This window comes from Nannospalax galili, unplaced genomic scaffold (assembly GCF_000622305.1).
Source record: "Nannospalax galili isolate Female #2095 unplaced genomic scaffold, S.galili_v1.0 scaffold2126, whole genome shotgun sequence".
Lineage (NCBI taxonomy): Eukaryota > Metazoa > Chordata > Mammalia > Rodentia > Spalacidae > Nannospalax > Nannospalax galili.
This window is the reverse complement of record NW_008354079.1, coordinates 30410-53155: the sequence shown is the minus strand read 5'-3', so window position 1 is coordinate 53155 and position 22746 is coordinate 30410. Positions and strand designations below refer to the sequence as shown.

Sequence of the window (22746 nt, the reverse complement as noted above, 5' to 3'; positions counted from 1 at the left end):
ACAGATACCTGAGGGTCCTGTGGGAAAGCTACCAGCCATGTTAAACTGTGAAAGACAAAGAACAGTGTACATGTGCAGGCCACACACCTTAGCTCACAGCTAAGGAGGGTAGAGTCATTAAAGTGCAAAGCTCGGGAAGTGACTTCAGGTCATAAACCTTTGAGAGAACAAAAAATTCAAAAGGTTCAGGAAAGACCCTTTTTCCTCTTATAACTGACAGACTGGGGGCTAGGGGTATAGTTCAGTTGTAGAGTACACTTAGCAAAGAGGTGTTTGATCCCCCCACTCCCCATACATACACTAAAGAAAAAAGCCAGCCTGTAATCCCAGTACTTGGGAGGCTGAGGCAGAAGTCTGTGAATTTGAGGCCAGCCTAGGATACAGAATGAGACTCTGTTCCAAAAACCAAAACCAAACTCCTATTTCCTGAATGAAGCTGCTACAAGGAAGGAGGACCATGTGCTTAGCTTCAGAAAGGAGTACTGGTCACAGTACTCTCACCAGCTTTCTAGAGGGTGTACACCAATCCAAAGCTTGTCAGTTTCTTCTCATATAGGGTCTTATGTATCCCAGGCTATATAGGTGAGGACGACCTTGAATTTTATTATAATTTTTTAAAAGCATGTGTTTTGGTGTGGGGGCAGAGCACATGGGTCACAGAGGGCAGGGGAAGATCAGGACAACTCGCAGGAGTCACTTCTACCATGTGAGTGCCAATGGCAGCAAGCACCATTTCACCCTCCACACCAGTTCATACCTGGCTTATCACTCCAGATTTATGTCATGTTAGAGCTAGAATCCAGGGCTCCATGCCTGCTAGGCAAGTAAGTACTCCACCATCTGAGCTACATCTCTAGCCCCAGAAGACAGTTTTGTTTTCAGTTCTTTGAAAGGTATTTATAGCTGTTTCTCCTTAGGCAGTGGAGCCACTCAAACCACTTCTCTTTTCTAGGGTGTATTCGTAACATTTCTGTCACTGTGACAGAAAAGAAAAAAAAAAAAAAAAAAAAAAGGATCAGGAATGCAAGGCCAATCCAAGTTTATATGAGACCCTAGCTCCAAAAAACTCAAAATTCCTGGGCTGGAGAGATGGCTCAGTGTTTAAAACTACTGGCTACTTTTTCCAAAGGACCAAGGTTTGGTTTAGAGCATCCACATGGTTGCTAACAACTCTAGTTCTAGGGGATTTAATGCCCTCTTCTGGCCTCTCTGGGTAGTGCATGCCCATGGTACACATACACATGTGCAGGCAAAATACCATACACATTTAAAAAGTAAAAAGATTGAAAAAACAAACAGCCAGGCATAATCCCAGCACTTGGGAGGCAGATGCAGGTGGACCTCTGTGAGTTCAAAGTCAGCATGGTCTAGATACTGAACTCCAGGCCAGCTAGGGTTACATCCTAAGACTGTCAAAAATAAAATAAAAAGCCCCACCAACCAAACAACAAAAAAGCTGATTTGATTATTGAAGAAAGTTGTATTTCGCCCATACTGATGTTAGGTAGTAGACATTAGTGGTTAACCATCTACCATTAGCTGAACTAGGTCTTGGGCAGAACTCAGTGATCTTGAAGCAAAGACTTGAATTCAAATTCTAACTCCAAACCTGTATTTATAGGCTGAGTTCAGACAAGTGGCATAAATTCCCACTTGGTTGCTTTACCTAAGGGATGGGCATCACTCCTAGACATATGTCCAGTAGGAGTAATGAGCAGGGCCCACAGCAGTTGTTTACAATCATATTTTTTGTACTTTTAGATCACAACTGTTATCTGGATGGGGCAAAATGTATCTACTACAGCTGGTAAAAACAAATGGAATTTTGCTGGCTGACATAAAGGGAAGTGGAGGCCATTATGGCTTCAGTTTGTGTCTGAAGCAAATATAGTCTGCATATTTGTGCTGGTTATGAAACTGCAGTGAGCTCTTCCTCACTAGGGGAAGACCAAGTTTCCAGTTCTGAAGTCCACACCCTCTTCACTTAGCAAACCCAGTGCTTACCTGTGGGTCCCAGGCAAGCTGGCCAGGCTTACGTGCAATATATCCCTGTGCACTGTGCTGAATGGGCTACTGAAAGGGAGCGAGAAGGAGTGCAAGACACACTTGGGCGGCTAGGAGAGTGAAAGGAGTAAGGCAGAGTAAACTCAGTGACTGCTCTGTCCTCAAAGCACAGTAGGTCAACCAAGAACTCAGTTCAACCTTAAAAATAAACAAAACTTTATTTGACAAAAAAGTTATTTACAGTAGTTTTCTTTTTTTGCTCAAATATTGTTCAACGGGATGACTGTGCTTCTCTAGAATTACCTTACAAGCAACCTAAGCAGAAGACGCCCCACCCCCAGACGTCCCATTTTATACCAGGAGGGGAATGCCTAAAGAAGTCAGCAGCACGGCTCCCTCCCTGCTCCCTCTGCTCAGTGCACTGTGGGAAGGAAAAAACAATCCCATCCAGCCAATACACTCCAAGTCTCCTACTGCAGCCATTATGGGACCTGGGCTCAGACATAGCCAGGTAGAGGTGTAGGCAAACAGCAGCCTCAACCAACCCTGAAACTGCCACATTTATCCTTCCCCAGCAGGGCCTCAGTGTGCTGAGGACCCTGATCACCAGAGAGGCAGGAGAGAGTGCCTAGGAAAGAATCCCCTACAGAGAGCAAAATGCCCCCATTCCCATTCCCTCAGCAAGGTATGGGCTATACCACTCAGGAGAGATGGAAGAAGTCTCCTCAAGGGTGCCAGGGGGCTCTACAGAAAGGCCAGAATAGTGTTCTACCTTTCTCTGGGGCAGGCACCCCAAGTCAGTCCCCTGCTCTGTGTTCACAACCTGGCAACCTCAGGAAACTCTTAAGTCAGAGCTCCTCAAGTCTTCTGGTTATTTAGAACATATCTTGGCTAATGAAAACCTAGGATTAGTGTTTCTTAGGATATATAAAGATGGGGTATAAGGCCCTTGAAAACTATCAGAAACAAAACAGCAAGTAAAAGGTGAGAAAAGGGAAGAGATTAAGAGCACCTGGAGCTGTTTTGCTGGGAAATTCTGGCAGGCCTCTGCAACTCCAACTTGAAAGGAGATGAAACAGACAGCCCCAGGCTCACAGCTCATTTCTAACTTGGCGCTGCCTCTGTAGGCCCTAGCCTTTGCTTCCTCCAGGAAGAGAGCTTTCCTGCTACCTTTGTGAGTCAAGCGGCCTTTCCCAAGGGCCTCCTGACCAGCAGATGGCCCACTTCTCCCCATGGAGGAGATCTGAGAGCTTTTGACTTTCTCGCCAGGTTCCCACAGGAATCCCAAACTCACGCCACAGGACAACATCTTCAGGAACAAAGGGGAAAACATTAAAAAGATAAAGGAAAAAAAACAAAAACTGCCTCATTCTAGGTTACCACCCCCAAAATACAATAGATACAAAAATAAAAACAAACACCTGTTTTTAATCACCCTTCTCTGCCCTGCATCTAGTAGGTTCACATATTTTTTTCTGCCTTTTATAATGGGGTAAACCAAACCATTCCCACTTGGAATTTCACACTACTGCAGAGATTCAGCTGGTTCCTTATACAGTCATCCCCAGGAGCAGTGGGAGATCACCCCCAGCTTATCCACCTCCACACCACATATGCATGCTCTCCCCACACCTGACCTACCTACTGCCATCAAGGCAAACCATAGTAAAAAAGGGGAAATAAACAGTTTAACAAAATCTAAACATTCAACTGGAGTCGGTTCTGTGACATCTGCTGGGTTCTGTTTTTTTGTCCCTACTTAGGAACTTGGAATGTGCACACCTGGCTTGTCCAAAGGAGGCACAGCTTCGGGGCAGCTTGGACCCAGCTTGAGTCTCAACTTGGCAGGTTTCCTGGGTGTGCTGAGGAAAGCCGGCTGGAACACAGGTGTCCCAGGGCATCTCTGGAGAAGCAGCAACAAGGCCATGTCTATCTCAGTCCCTTGGTCTACTCCAGGCCTGAAGGAACAGCAGTCAGCAGAGGACAGGCCCCCTTCACAGTGCAGTGACACCAGCTGGGGTTTTTCCGCTGAGAACCTCCAGACAGAGCTGACCCCAAAGCTTGGCAGTGGTCTGTAGAAACCCTCTGTATGAAAGAGAAGCGAACCAGGACCCAGGATCACTGGCCTGAGCCTTGAGCCACCTGGCAGCAGGTGCTTACTTGGGGTTTTCTGAGACTAGAGTGAGAGGAGTGTGTAGTAGCCGGGGCGCCGGGTCCTGCTGCTTCTGAAGCTCCATCTCGGCAGCCCTCTGTAGTGCCACCTCCACCAGCAACTGGAAGCTGCTGAAGTCCTCCTTGTCCTGCTCTGGGGGTGTGGGTGGCGGTGTGTTGAAGAGTCCACCTGTGGGGCTTCCAGCCTCAGCCCTGGTCAGCAGGGTAAGGGTGCTGCCAGGGGTCACCAGGGCCTTGGGGGGCTCCAGGTCTCCTTGTGGGAAGGGGGCTGCTGGCTTCTCACCTTGGCCTGAGTGGAGCGGCACAGAGCACAATGACAAGGAGAGCACGTTGGTGGGGGCGGGTACAGACACAGCCAGCATGGAAGGGCTGCTCCCCCTGGGGAGAGCCATGTCTGAGGTCTTACCCCCACGGCGGGAAATGGTGAACTGATTAGGGTCTTTGCCATCCTTCCGGAGCATGTCTGGGAGAAGACGCCGCCGGGCATTGATGAACCAGTTACATATCTGGAACAAGTTTGAAGAGACTGATCAGTTCATTCCATCCAAAACAGCTGCAAAATGCTCACTGTTCCAGGCCCCAAGAACACAGGAACAAACATTAGCGACAAGATTCTGGCCCTCAGAGGTTCACAGGGAAAAGAGAGTTACATAAGAAACCATACACACACATACAATTCCAACTATGGTGGGGCCAGTGGAGGGATGGGGCCAGTGGTGTTGAAGGAGCCAATGGTGGAACATCTAGCCTAATCTTTGTGGGCTTGAGGAGATGCTCTCTTGGGAAGTGACTCTTCAATTGCAATCTTAAAGACAAGGAACTGCTGACGTGGAAGATGGGTGGGTTAGAGTAGCAAGGGCAACAGGGTCCAATGAGAGATGCAGAAGGTAGGCCCACGGGGCTGGGCTCAGTGTGGCTATTAAGAGTCACCTCTTAAGGTGAAGATTTAGGTTTTCTATGGACACAGGGAAGCCATAGTTGTTTTTCCATTTTTTTAATGACATTTGTTTGTGCCCATGTGTGTGCTCAGAGCACCTATAGTGGTCAGAGGACAACTCTGAAGAGCTGGTTCTCTCCTCCTGGAACTAGAAGGTCATCAGGCTTAGTGGCAAGCACCTTTACTTGCTGAGCCACCTCACTGGCCCTCAAATAATCTGGTACCACAGGAGGGTTGTAAGCAAAAGAGTGACTAGGCTGGAAGAGGGAGATGGGCTGGTAGTTCAGATTACATTAAGAGAGGGGGCAAGAGGAGGACAAATGGGGAGTGAGATGCAGGCCTGTCGCTGTAGAGTGAAGAGACACAGAGGAACAAGGACTATCAGGGAGAGGAAAAAGTTTACAAGCAACACCAGGATGGCATGCACTTTCCTATGGTACACTGCAGTATGCTGCAAAGCTCAAGGTGCCTATGGTCTGGGAACATGTCCAACACTTTCCCCTTTATGTCCAGATATTGATTTTGCAGTGTTTGGGATGGAACCCAGGACCTTGCTCGTGCTAGGCAAGTATATACAACTGAGCTGACCCAGAACCAAGGTTTTTTTTTTTTTTTGGTCTTTTTGAGACAGGGTTTCCCTACAGCTCCAGCTGCCCTGGAACTTGCTATGTAGACCAGGCTGCCCTCAAACTCAAGAGATCTGCCTGCCTCTGCCTCCCGAGTGCTGGGTTTAAAGGCATGTGCCACTAAGCCTGGCTGAACCAAGGACTTTTGGCTTGCTTGCTTATTTTTTTTGTTCGAAACAGGGTCTCACTATGTAACCGTGGCTGGCCTGGAATTCACTATGTATAACAGACTGGCCTGGAACTTACAGAAATCTGTCTGCCTCTGCCTCCACAGTGCTGGAATTAAAAGCATTCACCACCACGCCTGGCAAGGACTCTTTTTTTTTGAGACAGGGTCTCCCTGTAGCCCCAGCTGTCCTGGAACTCACTATGTAGACGAGGGTGGCCTCGAACTCACAGAGATCTGCCTGCCTCTGCCTCCCGAGTGCTGGGATTAAAGGCATGCACTCTTTTTAAAAAAGATTTAATCTGGGGCTGAAGAGAGAGCTCAGCGGTTGAGAACACTGTTCTTGCAGAAGACCCGGGTTCAGATCCTAACACCCACATGGCAGCTAACAACTGTCCGTAACTCCAGTTCAGGGGATCCAACAGTCACTCCTGTCCTCCGTGGGCATTGCACGACATGGGTGCATTTACCTACATGCAGGCAATACATGCATACACATAAAATAAAATTTAAAAAAATATTTAAAAAATAAAATCTTGCTGGGCGTGGTGACGCACACCTGTAGTCCCAGCACTTGGGAGGCAGAGGCAGGCAGATCTCTGTGTGTTCAAGGCCAGCATGGTCTACATAGTGAGTTCCAGGACAGCTGGGGCTACAGGGAGACTCTGTCTCAAAAAGACCAAAAAAAATAAAGTCTTAATCGTATATATATATATATATATGAGTGTTTCCCTGCAAATACGTATGTGTACCATGTGCATACTTGGTGCCCGTGGAGGCCAGAAGAGGGAATTAGATGCCCTGGAACTGGAATTATGAGCCGCCATGTAGGTACCAGGAACCAAACCTGGGTCCTCTGTAAGAGCAGCCAGTGCTCTTAACCTCTGAGCCATCTCTCTGGCCCCAAGGACTCTTTAATATCTCCAGCTTCATAGCTCTCCTGGCCACTCTGCTGGTTCCAGTCTGCAAAATGGCTGATGTTCCTGGCTAGAAAGCAGCTGTTTTGTCTCTTAGTGTCTACCAGTGCAAGTCTAGACTCCAGAGCCTGGGCATTAAAGCCCTCCTGCCAGCCTGTCTTTGCTACCCCACCCCCCTACCACTCTGCTTTTCTGCTGTCAGCATGGGAACTGCTTTGGGGCCCTGCTCATTTAAAAAACAAAAACCCAAACCTGAAAATCTCCATGCCTTCTATACACCACGTTCCCTTTTTTCTGGAATGTTCTCCTGCCCACCTGCGAAACAAAGTAAGCTTTGCACCGCCACTGTAGACTTTTGCCAACAGCTGCCACTAGTTGAGCACTGTGCATCTAGTTTCTTTTAACAGTGAAATGTGTTGGACCATATCCTGTTTTCCTGGTGAACAGACCTGAAGCCCAGCCTAGCAATGAGCCAGGATTTCATCTGGCAGGACCTGTCTTCCCTTGGGGCTGTCACACGACCCCAGAGTTCAGCCTGCTGTTTTCCCTAGTCAAGGTTGAGCCTCCCACCTTTCCCGGCTCTCCCTTTCAGAGCTTCTTCCTCATTCAAGTATATTGATGTGCCTGCTCTGTACCAAGTCAGTCCTTAGCGTTTGCTGGGGCTGATTTTTAACAGCTATGTGACCTGCTCTGTGGCACTGACATCCATCTTGTGCAGTGGTAGTAAACAAATAGGTGAATGACCATCAGTACATTCCAAGAAAGAAAGAAAGGAAAAAAAGAATTGTTTATAAACGTAGGCGACCCCCCTTTAACTACTTCCTATGGGCCATGAAGAACACCCTCACCCAAACAGCCCACTGCTGTTGCTATGACATTCTGTTTCCTAAATGACCAGAAACATAGCCAAGTGATCACAGACTGAACTCTCAGAGAGTATGAACAAAAATAAATCCTTCCTTAATTAAAAAATAATAGACATAAGGGGTCTGACTAGAAGGCTGAGGCTGAAAGGGAAACAGAGGGCCAGAGTCAACCAACATGGAGCACTAACGGAAACAACAGCAAACACTAAAGGATACTGAGCGAATGAAGCTAGGTACGGTAAAGCACACCTGTGATTCCAGCACTTGGGAGACTGCGGCCAGAGGATCGCTTCCAATTTGAGATGCACCTGGGCTACTTATTGAGCCCCTGCCTCAAAAACCCCACATAATCTCAGGCAGAGGAAGATGGATCTCTGCAAGTTTGAGGCCAGCCAGGCTACAAAGTAAGACCCTGTCTCAAAATAAACAAAATGACTACTAGATAGGGATGTGGTGTGTTGTTTGTGGTCCCTGCTACTCAGGAGTCTGAGACCAGTCTAGGCAACACAGTGAAACCCCAGGTCCAAGAACAAAAAGGTCAAACAATGAAGCGGCAGGGCCAGTCCTATTAGCTGGGAACACCATGGTAAACTACGAAGGGGCCTAAACAGTGGTTTGAAATTTCACATGCTAGGTCCTCTGTCCTCAGCAGAAACCTACAGACCAGCTAAGCTGCTGGAGGAGAAAGAATGGTCACAAGACCCTCTTCACTTTCTGAGCAGGTGGCAGGAATGCTAGTACTTCCCTACTATCTGCTAAGCAGATAAAGACCCAGGGCTCTTGAACCATTTCTGTCCCTAGCTCTCACCAGCCTCTTTTCTCTGTTGTCAGAGCAAGCCCTTGGGTACAGTCTCATGGGATATCTGCCTCTGTCTAGCCAGAGACAGAACTCGTGCCTGGCACAGGCATAGCACCTTACCTTGCTGGCTATAGTTATACCCATTCTACAGGTGAGCCACCATCAGGCTGAGAATAGAGTCAGAAGCATCTATGACTCTCTGCTCCAGCATGGGGAGCTTATTCCTGGGGTTCTTTCACCCCTCTTCACCTCTGTGGTCTGCCAGTATAACCAGGAATACATGTAACAGCAGGTACTGGCAGACAGTTGCTTAGATGAATCTAGCTAGAGTTTCAACTGGGTCCTAAAGAAAGGGAAGGCTAAACAGCTAGGTGGGAAGAAGGAAGGAAAGAAACATATTAAGCACTTTCGACATCAGGTATCTTGCCAAGATCATGTTTAATCTGCATACAAACCTGGGAAATAGTAGGTAGTGTTCCCAAAGCCTTATAGAGGTGGAAGACCTGCCAAAAGTCACAGCCTTGGAGGATCCAACCCCAGTCCTCTGCACGAGCAGCTCTTAACCACTGAGCAGATTATATCTCTAGCCTGTTTTTGTTTTTTTTTGATACAGCAGTCCTGACTGGCCTGGAGAGCGCACTATATGTAGACCAGGCTGGCCTTGAACTCAGAGACCCACCTGTCACTGCCTCTCAAGTGGTAGAATTAAAGGCCTTTGCCACCATGCTGCAGGGAAGGTTTTCTTTTTGTTTTAGTTTTTAATTACTTTTATTTTATGTGTATGAGTGCCTGAATATATGTAAGTGCACCCATGTAGTGCAATGCCTTACTGGAGGTCAGAAAAGGGTGTTGGATTCCCTGGAACTGGAGTTACAGATAGTTGTTAGATAACATGTGGGTGCTGGGAATTAAACCTTGGTCTTCTGCAAGTGTAGCCAGTGCTCTTAACCACTGACCTACCTCTCTAGCCCTTATTTGTTTTTTGAGACAGTGCAGGCTGGCCAATCCCTCCTGCCTCTGGAGATTATAGGCATGAGCCACCACATCTGGATGGCAATGTACATTTCTAAACAGGGGATCTAGAGGGCTCTGTTATCCAGGCTTAGGAGCTATGGTTTATCCCCCTGGTATAACCTGTTCTTGTGAGCATTAAGAACCCTTTTATTTAAGCAAAAATGTCACATAGAAGCTCAAAAAAATACACAGAAAGGCCTTAGGGAGTGGGTTGACAGGTTGTTGCCTGTGGAAGGCAGCTAGCTCTGGAGCCTGAGATTGTAGAGGGGCAAGACAAAAAGATAGTCCCTGGATGCCCTGGGGGCTAGACATACCTCCCACTCAGCCTTTACAGGCTCCTTTCTTAGCCCAGGGCCTTACCAGAGGGACTGCTACATGACCTCAGGGCTCAGGAAAAGCTTGTCAGGAAGGGACCAAGGTGCCTGTTCTACTAGCTTTTCTAGCATACAGTACTGAGGAGCCTGGTTCACAGCATTGCCCAGGTGGTAACCCAGGTCCAGAACTCTCTAGGCAGTTCTACAAACAGGAAACTAGAAGAGCCCAATAAATTGGGTTTGAATGTCCCAGGTACCTGTGAAAATCCTTCAGGAGATACTTTTTTATTTTTTGGATGTTACCCTCCAACTGCCTAGCTGCAGGCAAGTACCAGCAAACCAGTAACTTACCTGACTCACTGATTTGCTAATGACATCACTCCAGGCCAGTTAAAGGAGACAATCAAAAGAGATGTCCCAGGAAGAGATGAAACCAACTTAGCAAAATATGGTATCCAAAAAAATGGATACCAACTGAAGTCAGTGCTGGAGTTCATTTTAATATTCTCTTCCCTGGCGGCTAGGAGTGTGGCTCAATGGTAGAGCACCTGCAGGCTTGAAAGCCTCATCAACAAAGGAAATTTAGAGAAATGTAAATACACACAAACAAAGATGCATGACTGAGGAGCCACTGTATCTTCCCACTTCTGACATTTCCAACACTATTTCTTTTCTGCCACTGCAATTAGAGCCCCTTCCTGCCAGATACCAAGCAGCACAGGAACTACAACGAACTAAACTAGGTCTCTGCTCCCCATACCCTCAAAACCCCGTGCCATCTAAAGGAGTCAGCTAAAGGTCCCAATGCCAGTCCAGTGCCCAGATTCTGTGGAGCACATGACTCCTTCAGGGGCCTGTTCAGAGAAGGAGGGTGGCAATCAAGATGTACATCAGGAATGTTGGGGTCAGGGATCAGGCCAAGTAGCAAACAAAAGTGCCTTAGTTACGCTGTAGGAGCCACTGAGGACTTTTTTTGTCTTAGACTAACAGGAGATCTGTCAGTGATGACAGGGAAAAGCATGGGATCAAGAAGTTGCATTTCTACACTTGAGGGAAATATACACAGGTATGGGAGAACCTAAGGAGCTAAGAAGGGGAATCATTTAGAGAGGCACACAGCTGACTGAGGCTGATGTGGAGTTTATGGTACTATGCCTTGGAGAGTGCCAGATGGTCTCCATGGTCCCTAACGCAGTAACTCTAGAGAAGGTGGTCACCAGAGATCCACTGGCTGACCCCTGTCCTATACTTGGATGCTGCAAGTGGATCTATGGTCCTAGGGATCTACTGGTTCTCTATAAGGATGCTTTAGCTACTTGTTTCCACTCTGATCATAAACAGGGACATCATAACCAAGGGGGCCAGTCTCACTCACCTCCAGAGCCAGTGCCTTTGTCCTACTACACACTCAGAGCAGGCAGCAAAATATACTGGCCCCTTTAGTGTAGTTAGGTGAACTCTTACTGCTTTTACATTTATCCACTTTGTAAAACAGATTCTATTGCTGTATGTAAGAGCAAAAGTAAATTTTTCACTCAGTTTTATGTTTGTACATTCTTGTGATGTGATGATAAAGATTCAAGTTAACATCTCAAGGGGAGGTAGAGCCACAAGATAGTTCTTTTGTGCAGTGCTGAGGACTGAACCCAGTTCCTCTGGCATGCTAGACCAGTACTCTACCACCCACAGCCCCACCCTGATTCTTTTTTTTTTTAGAGTTAGTGTATTTCTCAGGTTTGAGAAAGTGTCCCTGAGAAGAAGCAATTCCAATACAGTATGACAAGTGGTTTGACAGGACAGGTATGAGGTACCCTGGGGCTATAAAGAATGGCTCAAAACTTAGGCTGCAGATCCAAGTGCCTACAAAAGACAGGTGCTTGAACAGAGTGAGGCAAATGAGGAAGGTGAGGGCTGTGCCTGGCTGTTTACAACCAAGGGAGAGGGCTCAAGGGCCAGGAAGAACTGAGGAAGCTGGGGTACTCTGAAGTAGCCTGGACCCCATCTGAGGACAGTGGGTTCCCTGAAGTGTGTGACATGATCAGATTTGTGCTTTAGACACCAAGGATAAAGGCTGAAGGCAGGGAGACCAGCAGAGATGTCTAGGCAATCCTAGTCTTAAACTTGAGGCCTTTTACTTTTGCCTTTGTATATCTGGAGCCTGTTAGTTCAAAGTCATCTTTCCAGGGACACCTGCCTGGGGCTCTAGGCCCTGCCCCTCCCAGTGTCTCCATTGAGCTGCCTTTTGTCTCAGCAGTGATCAATTTGCAAACCTACTCTGAGCTCAGACCAGCTAGCACTCTACCACCCATAGCCGCACCCTGAGTTTTTTTTGCAATTTTCAAATTGCTCTTGTGGGTGTCCTAGAGGCAGGAGCTGGACCCAGGGGAGGCACTCAGGAATTATGAATTCTTCTGTCCCTCCTCCTATACCACTAGGTGCTCAAGCATCTCCCCATTTTCAGCTGAGGAAAACAGTAAGGCTCACAGTGACAGCAGCAGCTTGACCAAGGCTCAGGCTTATGGCTAGGGTAGGATACAAACCGGGCCGAACACAGACCTTCTCTTGAGACAGCCTTGGGTTAACCACTGCCTAGAGAACATAAAAGCTAGGTCACAGGAAATCCACAGGTTGAATACTTATCATGGCTCTTCATGGAAGGAGGGACAGGGGATGGAAGTAGTAGGCTCAGAGTAGGGTAAGAAAAGGTAGGAACAGGATGAAGAGACGGCTCAGCAGTTAAGAGCACTGGCTGCTCTTGCAGAGGACTTGGGTTTGGTTCCCAAGCACCCACATGGTGGCTAACAACAGTCCTGTAACTCCAGTTAGGGGGATCTGATGTCCTTTTCTGACCTCCATGGGCACTCCACGACATGGGTACACTTAACACACATGCAGGCCATACACTCATACACATAAAATAAAAAATAATAAAATACTTTTAAAAAGAGAAAGAGGGAACATCTATGGGTTAGAGTAACAGTATGAAAGCACAGAGGCGGTCAGAAAGGCAGGTTTGGGAGGGAGCAGTGGGGCCAGCAGGCCAGAAGTGGCCTCTGGTGCTAGACTGAGGGCCTACTATGTATCTCCCAAGGAGGTCAGAGTCAAACTGGACCCAAAGTAGTGGTGGTTCAATGTATTTTGCCTCGGCACCATGTAAACAGCAAAGATTTATGCAGGTCGACAACAGGAAAATTAAAAGGAGGTACCACTTACAGCACACATCTTTAGAGTATGCTCCTGTATGTGACTTACAGAGGTCCTTTACAAAGCCAGGTGTGCTGGCGCACAACTTTGATCCCAGCAGCTGGGAGGCAGAAGCAGGCAGATCTCTCTGAGTTCAAGGCCAGCTTGGTCTATATAGCCAGCTGGGGGTACAAGAGAGACCCTGTCTCAAAAGGATCAAAAAACAACAACAACAAAAAATTAACAACAACAAAAAAACCCTCCAAAGGTCCTTTTACATCCAATTCAAAATCTATTATGACAACTCCACCAAACACAGGAGAGGAATCTATCAGCAACCTTTCTGCCTCCACCTTCTGAGTGTTGGGATCACAGGTATTTACCACCATACCCAACTCCAACTCATCAAAAAAAAAAAACCTCTTTTAAAACAAAAAAAGAAAAAACAACTGTATTTGTGCATACGAGTGTCCAGAGTCCTGTTCAAACAGCGCTGTGGGCTGGGGCTGCATCCCAGAATCTCAGAATCTCAGCTACTCAATGCCTTCTGATCTTCCCAAGGCCTCCAAGATCAACAATGACACTAATGACAACTCCTATCCCTTCAGAAGTGCCAAAGCCTGAAGTCCAGCTGCAGTGACCTCACTTCGCTATCTTCCTTTGGGGCCTGGAGTGGATGTTCTCACCTGAACCCAGCAGGGGAGGTGATGGGCCACTACCACGGTGAGTCAGGAACAGAAGCAGAGAGGAAGAGCTGGAGAGGACTCAGTCTCCTCTTACCTGCAGCACTGAGAGGTTGGTCTGTCCGGAGAGGCTCAGCTTCTCCTGCTCTGAGGGGTAGGCGTTGTAGCGGTGCAGGTATAGCCAGTCCCGGAGGATCTTTACTGACTCTTTGGGCAGGTTCCCTCTGCGCTTCCTCTTGCCAGCCAGTGACAGGAGGCCTTCATCCTCACCTAGATCGCTGTCCGACATGGTGCCTGGGGGCTAGGCTGAACCTCCTTGAAGCCTGGGGACAATTCAGAGGAGACACTTCTTAAAGCACACATATCTTTAGTTTGTTCCTGTGCATGGTTTACAAAGGTCCTTTTAGATCCAGTTCCAAATCTATCTTCCCAACAGGAAGACAAAGGGGACGGAGACAGCATTACAACTTCATGCCTGTTACCTTTTTCCTAGTCTCCTAATACGTTCACCATGACTACAGCCTGGGACATCAGAAACAGGAGTCACAGTTCTAAATCTTGGACTGTATCATGGCTTGAACAAGGCAGAAGGAGGAGTCTTAAATGCCACATTTCATGGAGCAGTGAGGTCACTGAAACACAGAAGGCTGCTACGATTATAAATGGAACACAACTGGAAAGAACTACAGTGTTCAACTGAATGAAGCTCTGCTGCTTTCTTTTATTGACAGTCTGCATAAGGAGCCCAGGAAGGCCTTGAACTCATGATCCTCCTGCCTCTGCCTCCCCAGTGTGCCACTAGGCCGGGACGGAATTCTGTTTTCCAGGCTGTCCTAAGCACCTCACTCTATTACCTCATTTAATTCTTGTGAAAGCTCCTGCAAGGAAGAAACTTACCATTGTATAGATGAGGAAACAGTAAGAGGGCTAAAAGTACCCAGGAATTAGCAAATGACCCAGTGACTTCACTCCTATCTGCCCAAGAGAAATGCAAACCTAGGTCCACATGAAACCTGGTGCACAAATCTTCACAACAGCCAACCAAGAGCTCATCAATAGATGACTCAACAAGAGAGGATATTATTTGACCATGAAACAGTCCTGAAGTTTGCTACAACATGGACCGGCCTTGCAAACATTAAGTCAAAAGAGGCCAGTCACAAAAGACCACTACTATGTGTTTCCACTTACAATGGAAATGTACAGAACAGATGGAGAGAGAGAGAGAGAGAGAGAGAGAGAGAGAGAGAGAGAGAGAGAGAGAGAGAAAGAGAGCAGATTAGCAGTTAATTACGGCTGGGGGGGATAGAAGGGTGAAAGCTAAGGTGTGTTCATTGGACTTCTACAATTTTACACACACACACACACACACACACACACACACACACACACACACACACACAGTTCTTTGATTAAAGTTAACCCCCTACCAATTGGGGCTGGAGAGATGGCTCAGCAGTTAAGAGCACTGGCTACTCTGCACAGGACCCAGGATGAGTTTCCTTAGCTTCAGTTCCAGGGCATCTAACACCCTTTTCCGGTCTTCCTGGGCATTGCATGCACAGGTGCAGTTACATGCATGCACACAAAACACTCATACACGTAAAACTACAAATAAGTAATTTTTAAAATTATTTTTATGTGTATGAGTGTATTGCCTGCATGTATGTTACCGCACCTTTGTCATGCACTGCCTGAAGAGGTCAGAAGAGGGTGTCCGATTCTTTGGATCTGGAATTACAGACAGTTGTAAGCCGCCAGTTCTCTAACTGCTGAGCCATCTCTCCAGTCACACAAATAATTTTTTTAAATAAAAATTCAAAAGTATTCCCCACTATCCTCTTAGCCCCTTCCTCCTCCCACCAAATCCTTTCTTCTTCCCCCTCCTACTTTTATGTCTCATTTTGTTGACCCTGCTGTATTTAATTAGGCTTGCCTGCATGAGTATGGTGTGGGGCAGTATTTGCTTGAGTGGGAGCAAGGGACCAATGGCTGCACTACTGAGGAATAGGACTCCCTCTCCTGCAACTTTTAACTGGGGGCTTCTTTATGAGGTAATAAAAATACCCTAAATTTGACTGCAGCAATTGTAGCACATAGTTATAAATATGCTAATAACCAATAACATCTACCCCCCTCATGTACATATTAAATTGTATTTACTTAGTAATATATATACTTTTTACTTTGGGTTTTTTTTTTCTTAGACAGTCTCACTATATAGTCCTGGCTGGCCTCCAAGTTACAGATATCTGACTGCATCTGCCTCCTGAGTGCTGGGACTATAGGCATGTGCCACCATGCCAAACTTTCTAAGTTTTGCCTCCATGTATGTAAGTATACTATGTACACATGATGCCCAAAGAGGTCAGAAGAGGGCATCAGATCCCCTGGAACTACAGTTACAGACAGCTGCTATGTGTGTGCAGGGAAACAACCCCCCCAATCTTTTGCAAGGGCAGGAAATGCTTTTAATAGCTGAGCCATCTCTCTAGCCCCTTGATATATATATTTTAAATGGGTAAGTTATGTAATGTAAGTTATAACACAGTGTTGTTTTGAGATAAGGCCTTGTTATGTAGCCCAGGCTGGCTTCAAACTGGCAACTCTTTTGCCTCAGCCTCCTGAGTGCTAGGAAACAGGAGTGAATCACCATGCCTGGTTTTTAAAACTGTTATTTAAAAAGAGAATTCCTATATCCAAGATAGTTATAAAGTAGGATTGGGTATCAGGTAGTTTGCCTCCCAAGGCCCAATGGCTGGTCTGGAAACTACCGTCACTATGGTCTTACAGCAAGCACTGAGCACCTACTGTGCATCTACAGAGTAGTGGGTCAAACCCACTGGTTACTTCTTAGACCACTTTCTTGGTCAGACCTCCCCCGGCCCCAAATCTGGTCCCTTTATCTCCACCTGGCTCTGTGACCTGGGTCAAGTGCCTTCTCTAAATCTGAGGCCCACCTCCTTTGAAGAAAGGTTTCTGCCTAGCTTAACTCAGCTCATCTACCAGATGAAGGTCTGGTTTACATAAGCAAAAGAAATTTACATTTTAAAAGCAAAAGTTCTAGGCCAAGGGAATGCCAGAGCCTCAAGGCTCCTCCCTTCTTTGCGTTTTAACAGCTCCCCAGCAGGCCTGGCCAAGACTCTGGCATCTCCCAGGTTTTGTTTCCTTGATTTGGGCCTGAGCCCAGATCTCTGGGCTGGCTAGGCCAGGCTTTCGAGGGAAGGGTCTATATTCAGCCAGGCCACCTCGGGGTGAAATGGGTACTGCTTAGATATGCAACTCCTCAGGATCACAAGTGGGCTACTTTCTGAGATCCAACATTTCAAGCCACCAGGACAACTGGGATTCTGGACCAAGGATGCTGCCCTGGCCGGCTGTTAGTTTACTAAAAATTATCTATACAAATTCCAATCTGGCCAGCAGCCAGAAACCGGTCTTCAGGTTCCGAGGCGATTCCTGAGGATGACCCCTCAGTAGGAACGTCCTGATCCTGCACCCCAGGCCTGCCTGCAGGTTTCCCACATACCCACCTCAGTCATACCTGAACATCACCCACTCAGGCTGAATGCCGCTCACAAACCGACCCGACCCACTACTCACACAAACAGGGCCCCCGATTTTCGCCGACATATACGGCACTACACACTGCTTACACCCCACATACCTGGGACTAATGCCTGCAAACCATCAGACTAGCCCAATTCCAGCACTCGCCTGCCCACCCACGAACTCCAAAGAGACTTGCCCACCCACAATCTCCGACGTGAGAGCTCGCACGTCATCACTCTGGCCATCAGTTTTCACCCGAACTGGGCTGTGGGGGCACCCCTTGGACACTGCACCCCGAGCACCCTCCTACACACTCCCACCACGCCACCTGCAGCCACTCCCACAGGAACTTTCTGTCAACTCCCCCAGCTCCAGCGACTCTGCCCCCGGCTGCACTGTGGGACTGGAGTTTCCAGTAGTTCACACAAAGCGCGCAACCTCCCCCACGGCCCAGACCCAGCAGAGCACATGGCTCCTGGGGCGGCGACGAGTCGGGCAGCGCTCTGGACACCCTCACCCCCGGGTCCCCTACCAGGGTCACACTATGTGCAACTGCTCACCCGCGGGAACGCCATTGTGGAGGGGGAGGGGGAACTCTGGAAGAAAGAAAACTCACACGTCCATTCCGGGGCAGAAAAAGTTTGGTTCCCAGCCCTTTCCCCCGTGCGCGGCGCAGGCTGATTCTCCCGGCGCGGGGCCGGCAGAGCGGGCACGCTGGGCTTTGTGCTCGGAACTCGGCCCAGAGGGGGAGGGGAGTGGAGGGGAGGGGGCTGGGCTCCAAACTCCGCAACCCCCCCCCGCCCCCGCCCAGCACTCAGACTCCATGTTGGCCGCCCCTCTGCCCCGGGACCCTGCGCCGCCCCCAGGGGAGGGTCGGTTGTCCGTCGGCAGACCCAAGGTCCCGACGCGCACAAACTTTCTCCGCGTAGCCAGCCCCACACGCCCCGCTGCCTTGGCCCGCCCGGGAGTGACAGATGCCTCGGAGACAGACTTTCCTTTGTTCCAAAGGAAAGGGGAACTCGCTGCGGGCTCCCCAGCCCTCCCCCGTCGGGGCCCCACTCGCGGCCCCCACCCCAGCTGTCACTCGACGGCCCCCAGTCCCGCTCGGCCGCTGGAGGGGGGGAGGCCCAGTCGGCGGTTAGCAACGTGCACTTTTCAAACCAAACGAACCCGCCCCCCGCGCGCCCCACTGCGGGACACCAGCGGCGTTCTCCTAGGGCGGGATCTCGGGGAGCCAAGGCCCCCCCAAAAGAAGCCGGAGTGAGCCCCCACCTCCTACGCCATCGCTCAGCGGTCGGGACCCACACACACCCCCGGGCTCACACACCCACCGCCGCACGCGCCAGGACGACGCCCCCTCCCCCGCCCAGCCGTTCCAAAAAACTTTCCAAGTTGTCCGCGCGCCGCCACCCCCCACCTGGGTCGGCCGGCGTCCCGCACTCACCTTCCCCGCCGGCTTTCCGGCCCACGCAGCCGCGGGCAGGGTGCTGGGTGGGGGATGCGGGGCGGGGGGCCCGGGAGAGTGCGCTGCGAACCTGCCCGGCCTGACACCCGCCTGACAGCTCCCGGCTGGAAAGCACCTCGCGGCCTGACGTCAGATCCCTCGTCTCCTCTCGCGCCCGCCGCCCTCCCCCACCGCCCGAGGCAGAAACAAACTTTGTAGAGCGGCCAGCTACGCCCACCCCGGAGGGCGGGCCCGCGGCGCCGAGGAGTGGAGGGGTGGGGGGCTTTGCCCCGCCCACACGCCGGAGGGGGCGGGCCGGCACCTCCTTCCTGTGCCCACCCCCCTCAGGAATGCGAGGGCCGGGGGGCGGGGGCGGGGGCGGGGCACGGGGACCTTCACTCGGGGTGTTTGCTCGCTCGGGGGCAGGAAGTGGCCCGCTCCTCTTTTCCGAGAGCGTTTCCGGAGCGCCTACTGTGTGCGCCTCGCTGGGGGTAGGGCGTTCGGTGCCCAAACGGTGCCCGTCCCGGGACTTGTGTGAGTTGGGTCTCTCCTCTGGGTCCCTGGCCCGTGTGGGGATGAGAAAACTGAGGCATCATGGGTCCGGAGACAGCCCCAGCTGGTGAGAGCCCTGGCTTGGAGTGCGATTCCTGTTTTGTCAGCCCATAGGGGCGCGGCGAAAACCCCGTCGGATGAGCCCCAAGCCTAGGGTCGACGCCGAGGGGCCAGGGGTGAGGACAGGCTGAGCCCTAGGAGCGTGGCCCAGGCAGCCGGGCAGCACGCCGGTCGCACTTTGGTGTAGACGGTCTGTGCAGTGCTCAGTTATCTTGTGGGTGCTGGCTGACTTAGCACCGTCGCTAGGGTCCATTGACCCAGGTGGGTCTGATGGTAGAGCCTCAGCCTTTCCCATGGTAGCTAGTGCTAGATGGAGACAGGGTCAGTCTAGGCGTTTCCAGTGTCCAGGCTGCTGTCTTTTTTTCTTAAAAGGTTTTTCTTGCCCTCCAGCGTCCCACACCTCCTGTCTCTTAGTCTGTGCATCATAGTTTGAAGTGCTTGCTGACCCAGTGCTTGGTGGTCTTAACTCCAGGGTGGAGGGGCCTTTCTGGGCCTTCCCAAGACCCTCGAAACCAGTTTTGGGCCTTTTTTCCTTAATGCTTCCTTTTACTGTTGTTGAGATGGGGTCTTGCAGCGCTGCCCAGACTTGTCTCAAACCTGTGGGCTTAAGCGCTGGCAGTTGCCTCAGCTTCATTAATGGAGATGGCACTTGTCATTGCCACATCTGGCTCAGCTTTGTTTTCACTGCACTTTAGTTGCAGAAACTCTGGAAACAAAAGTTAGTTTTCCAGCCGGGATGCTGATTAACTCTCAAAGTGCACCCAGGTTTTATAGCAGCCAGACTTCCCTGCAAATGTTTTAAACCAAGATGGCGGTGCTGTTCTCCATGGGAAATGTCATTGGCTTGCCCAGTGTGCTCTCCATTGCTCAGCTGGCGAAACCGAGACCCAGAGAGGTGGTCATAAGCAATTTCTTGACCAAGTGGTACTTCGTCCACAGCCCTGTGGAAGAACAAAGGAGACGGGAAGTCTTAGGTAAGAAAGGTAAAGCCCACTGGGGTTGAGGGAGCCACTGATGGCCAGATCCAAGCCCACAGAACTCTCCCTAGATTCTACTAGAGGTAGCCTACTAATGCTGCTGTTCCCAAGTCCGCTCAGTTGGGAGATGGAGGGAGTGACCGGTTCTTGCCCTTCGCCTGTAACAGACCCAAGTGAAAGCTGGCTCTGATAGCAGGTCTGGAGCCCCTACCTAACCTTCCTAGAGGGACACAGTGGGGGTGAAGAAGGCTGGTCTTGTCTCAGGATTTCATATAAAACAAATTCGCTAGCCTAAATATACCAAGAATTTGACAGTTACCAGGTCAAGTTTCTCTGTAAATATCATGGAGTTTAAGATACCTGCATTCTTTATACCAGACATTCCATTTCTGGTTTGATATTTTGAAAAGTAGCAACACAACAAAGATAAAGCTTGTACAGATTGTTCTTCACAGCCTTGTTCGTTCTGGAAAATTGCAAACATCTAGGTGTCCCTCTATGGGCTGCATGGTTCCAGCAACATCAGAACGTTGTAATGGGGTAAGTCTGTGAACTAAGCTAGGGGGTCTGGCTGCTGTGGATGTATTGATAGCTACAGTGTTCTACCTAGAAAGCGCTTTGGACACACTTGTTAAGAACAGGAAAACTTTTTCCAGCTGTTAAGTGTTTATTTTGATTTGGTTTGGTTTGCTTTGGTGTGGTTTGGTTTGTGACACAGTCACTGTGTTACCCAGGCTGATCTCAAACTCCTGAGCTTGAGTGATATTCCTGCTTCAGATTCCCAAGCAGCAGGGACTGCACACATGAATGACCGTGCCTGATGATAAGGGGTTTTTTTTTTGTTGTTTTGTCTTTTTGAGACAGGGTCTCCCTGTAGCTCCAACTGGTCTGATACTTTCTATGTAGACCAGGCTGGCCTTGATCTCACAGACATCTACTGGCTTCTGCCTCCCCAGTGCTGGGATTAGAGGCATGTGCCACCACCCCTGACTTTAATAATTATTTTTTTCTACTCAACTTTTTTCCTGAGATGGAGCTTTGCTGTTTTGTGATGTTATCCAGTCTGGTCTGGAATTCTTGGGTTTAAGTGTTATTCTACTTCAGCCTCATGAGTGCTGGGGCTACATGTGTGTACTACCACCCCTGGCTCTCATCTAATTTATATACATGCACACTTGTTTTTTTGTTTTTCTTAATATTTTATTTATTATATTTATTTTATGTGTATGAGTGTATTGCCTGCATGTATGTGAGTGCACCTGTGTTGTGCAATGCCGCGGCGGTCAGAAGGGGGCTTTGGATTCCCCTGGAACCGGAGTTAAGGACGGTTTGTAGCCACCGTGTGGGTGCTGGGAGTCGAACCCGGGTCCTCTGCAAGAGCAGTCAGCGCACTTAACCACTGAGCCATCTCTCCAGCCCCACACATGCACACTTGTATAGCATGGGTGACACCCCGAGTTTGATTCCCAGCACTATGTATGCATGTATACACACACACACACACACACACACACACACACTATTGTGGTAAAAAACTCCTCTTTTCTCCACATATTAAGAAGCTGCATCTAGGACTGGGGCTGTAGCTCAGTGGGAGATTTCTTACCTAGCATGCATAAAGCCCTGGGTTCGATACCTAGCACCACCAAAAACCAGCAACAAAAAGGAAACCATTCACATGAGGTTTTCCTGACAATTTGGTATGGTGACGCATGCCTGTAATTCCAGCACTCCAGAGTGAGTTCAAGGACAGTCTTAGCAATAATGAGTTCTACCAACCTGGACTACGTAAGGCCCTGTCTCAAAACAAAACAAACAGAAAAAGAGAGAAACAGCATCCTGGAAAGAAGAAATTTGCCTGATAATTAGCTTGGGGTCCTGATCTCTGGGGAATGATCCAGAGTGAGGCAGGAGAGGTGGAAGTGGTTGTTGGATCATCTTAGTCCATCCCCTGCTCCATGCTGGAGAAGTGCAGATTAGGTAGAGCTCTTGCGTAGGGGAGTCTCTGTCCATCCTGCCAGTGTCTAGTGTACTTGAAGGCCACATAGGTGCAAGTGAATGTCACAGGACTCCACTTTCATTACAAAAAAAGGAGGGAGGGAGAAAAAGAAAAAGAAAGAACGAATGAACTAGCTACTGTCCTTTTTATGGATGTAGGGAAAGGACCAGTAGAAACTAAGAGTCAGGACAGGCCTCACAAAGGATGTAGGGTTCTATGGGGCAGAAGGGACTGTCTACCAAAGGTCAGGATAAGTGAATGATTCAGGAAACAGCTAAGTCTGTAAGTCAGACACTATAGCTGGCCTTGAAAGCCAAGGGAAGAATCTGGATTTTGCAGTGTGGGCAGCAGGGTCCTGAGCTACTTCTGGGGACAGGGGCCCAGGAAACTTAGGAAAAGACTAGAGGTGGGGTGGTCACTGGGGCCACAGTGAGATATCAACAGCTTCCTAAAGGTCTCCTGCTATCTTGTTGGTCAACCA

At 49.2% G+C, this 22746-nt stretch overlaps 1 protein-coding gene across 2 annotated transcripts; it reads right to left on the bottom strand.

The window, feature by feature from the left end:
* Positions 1-2267: 2267 nt before the first annotated feature.
* Tgif2 (TGFB induced factor homeobox 2) lies at positions 2268-18920 on the bottom strand. 2 transcript variants are annotated; one of them, XM_008851161.3, is made up of 3 exons: positions 18678-18920; positions 13779-14004; positions 2268-4682 (listed from the first exon to the last, which is right to left on the bottom strand). In XM_008851161.3, exons 2-3 carry the CDS (start codon positions 13968-13970, stop codon positions 4161-4163), a joined length of 714 nt encoding a protein of 237 aa, XP_008849383.1. In that variant the 5' UTR covers positions 13971-14004; positions 18678-18920; the 3' UTR covers positions 2268-4160. The 2 variants fall into 2 exon arrangements, with proteins under 2 accessions (XP_008849383.1, XP_029410906.1); XM_029555046.1 differs by lacking the exon at positions 18678-18920 and adding an exon at positions 17850-17973.
* Between the last annotated feature and the right edge of the window lie 3826 nt (positions 18921-22746).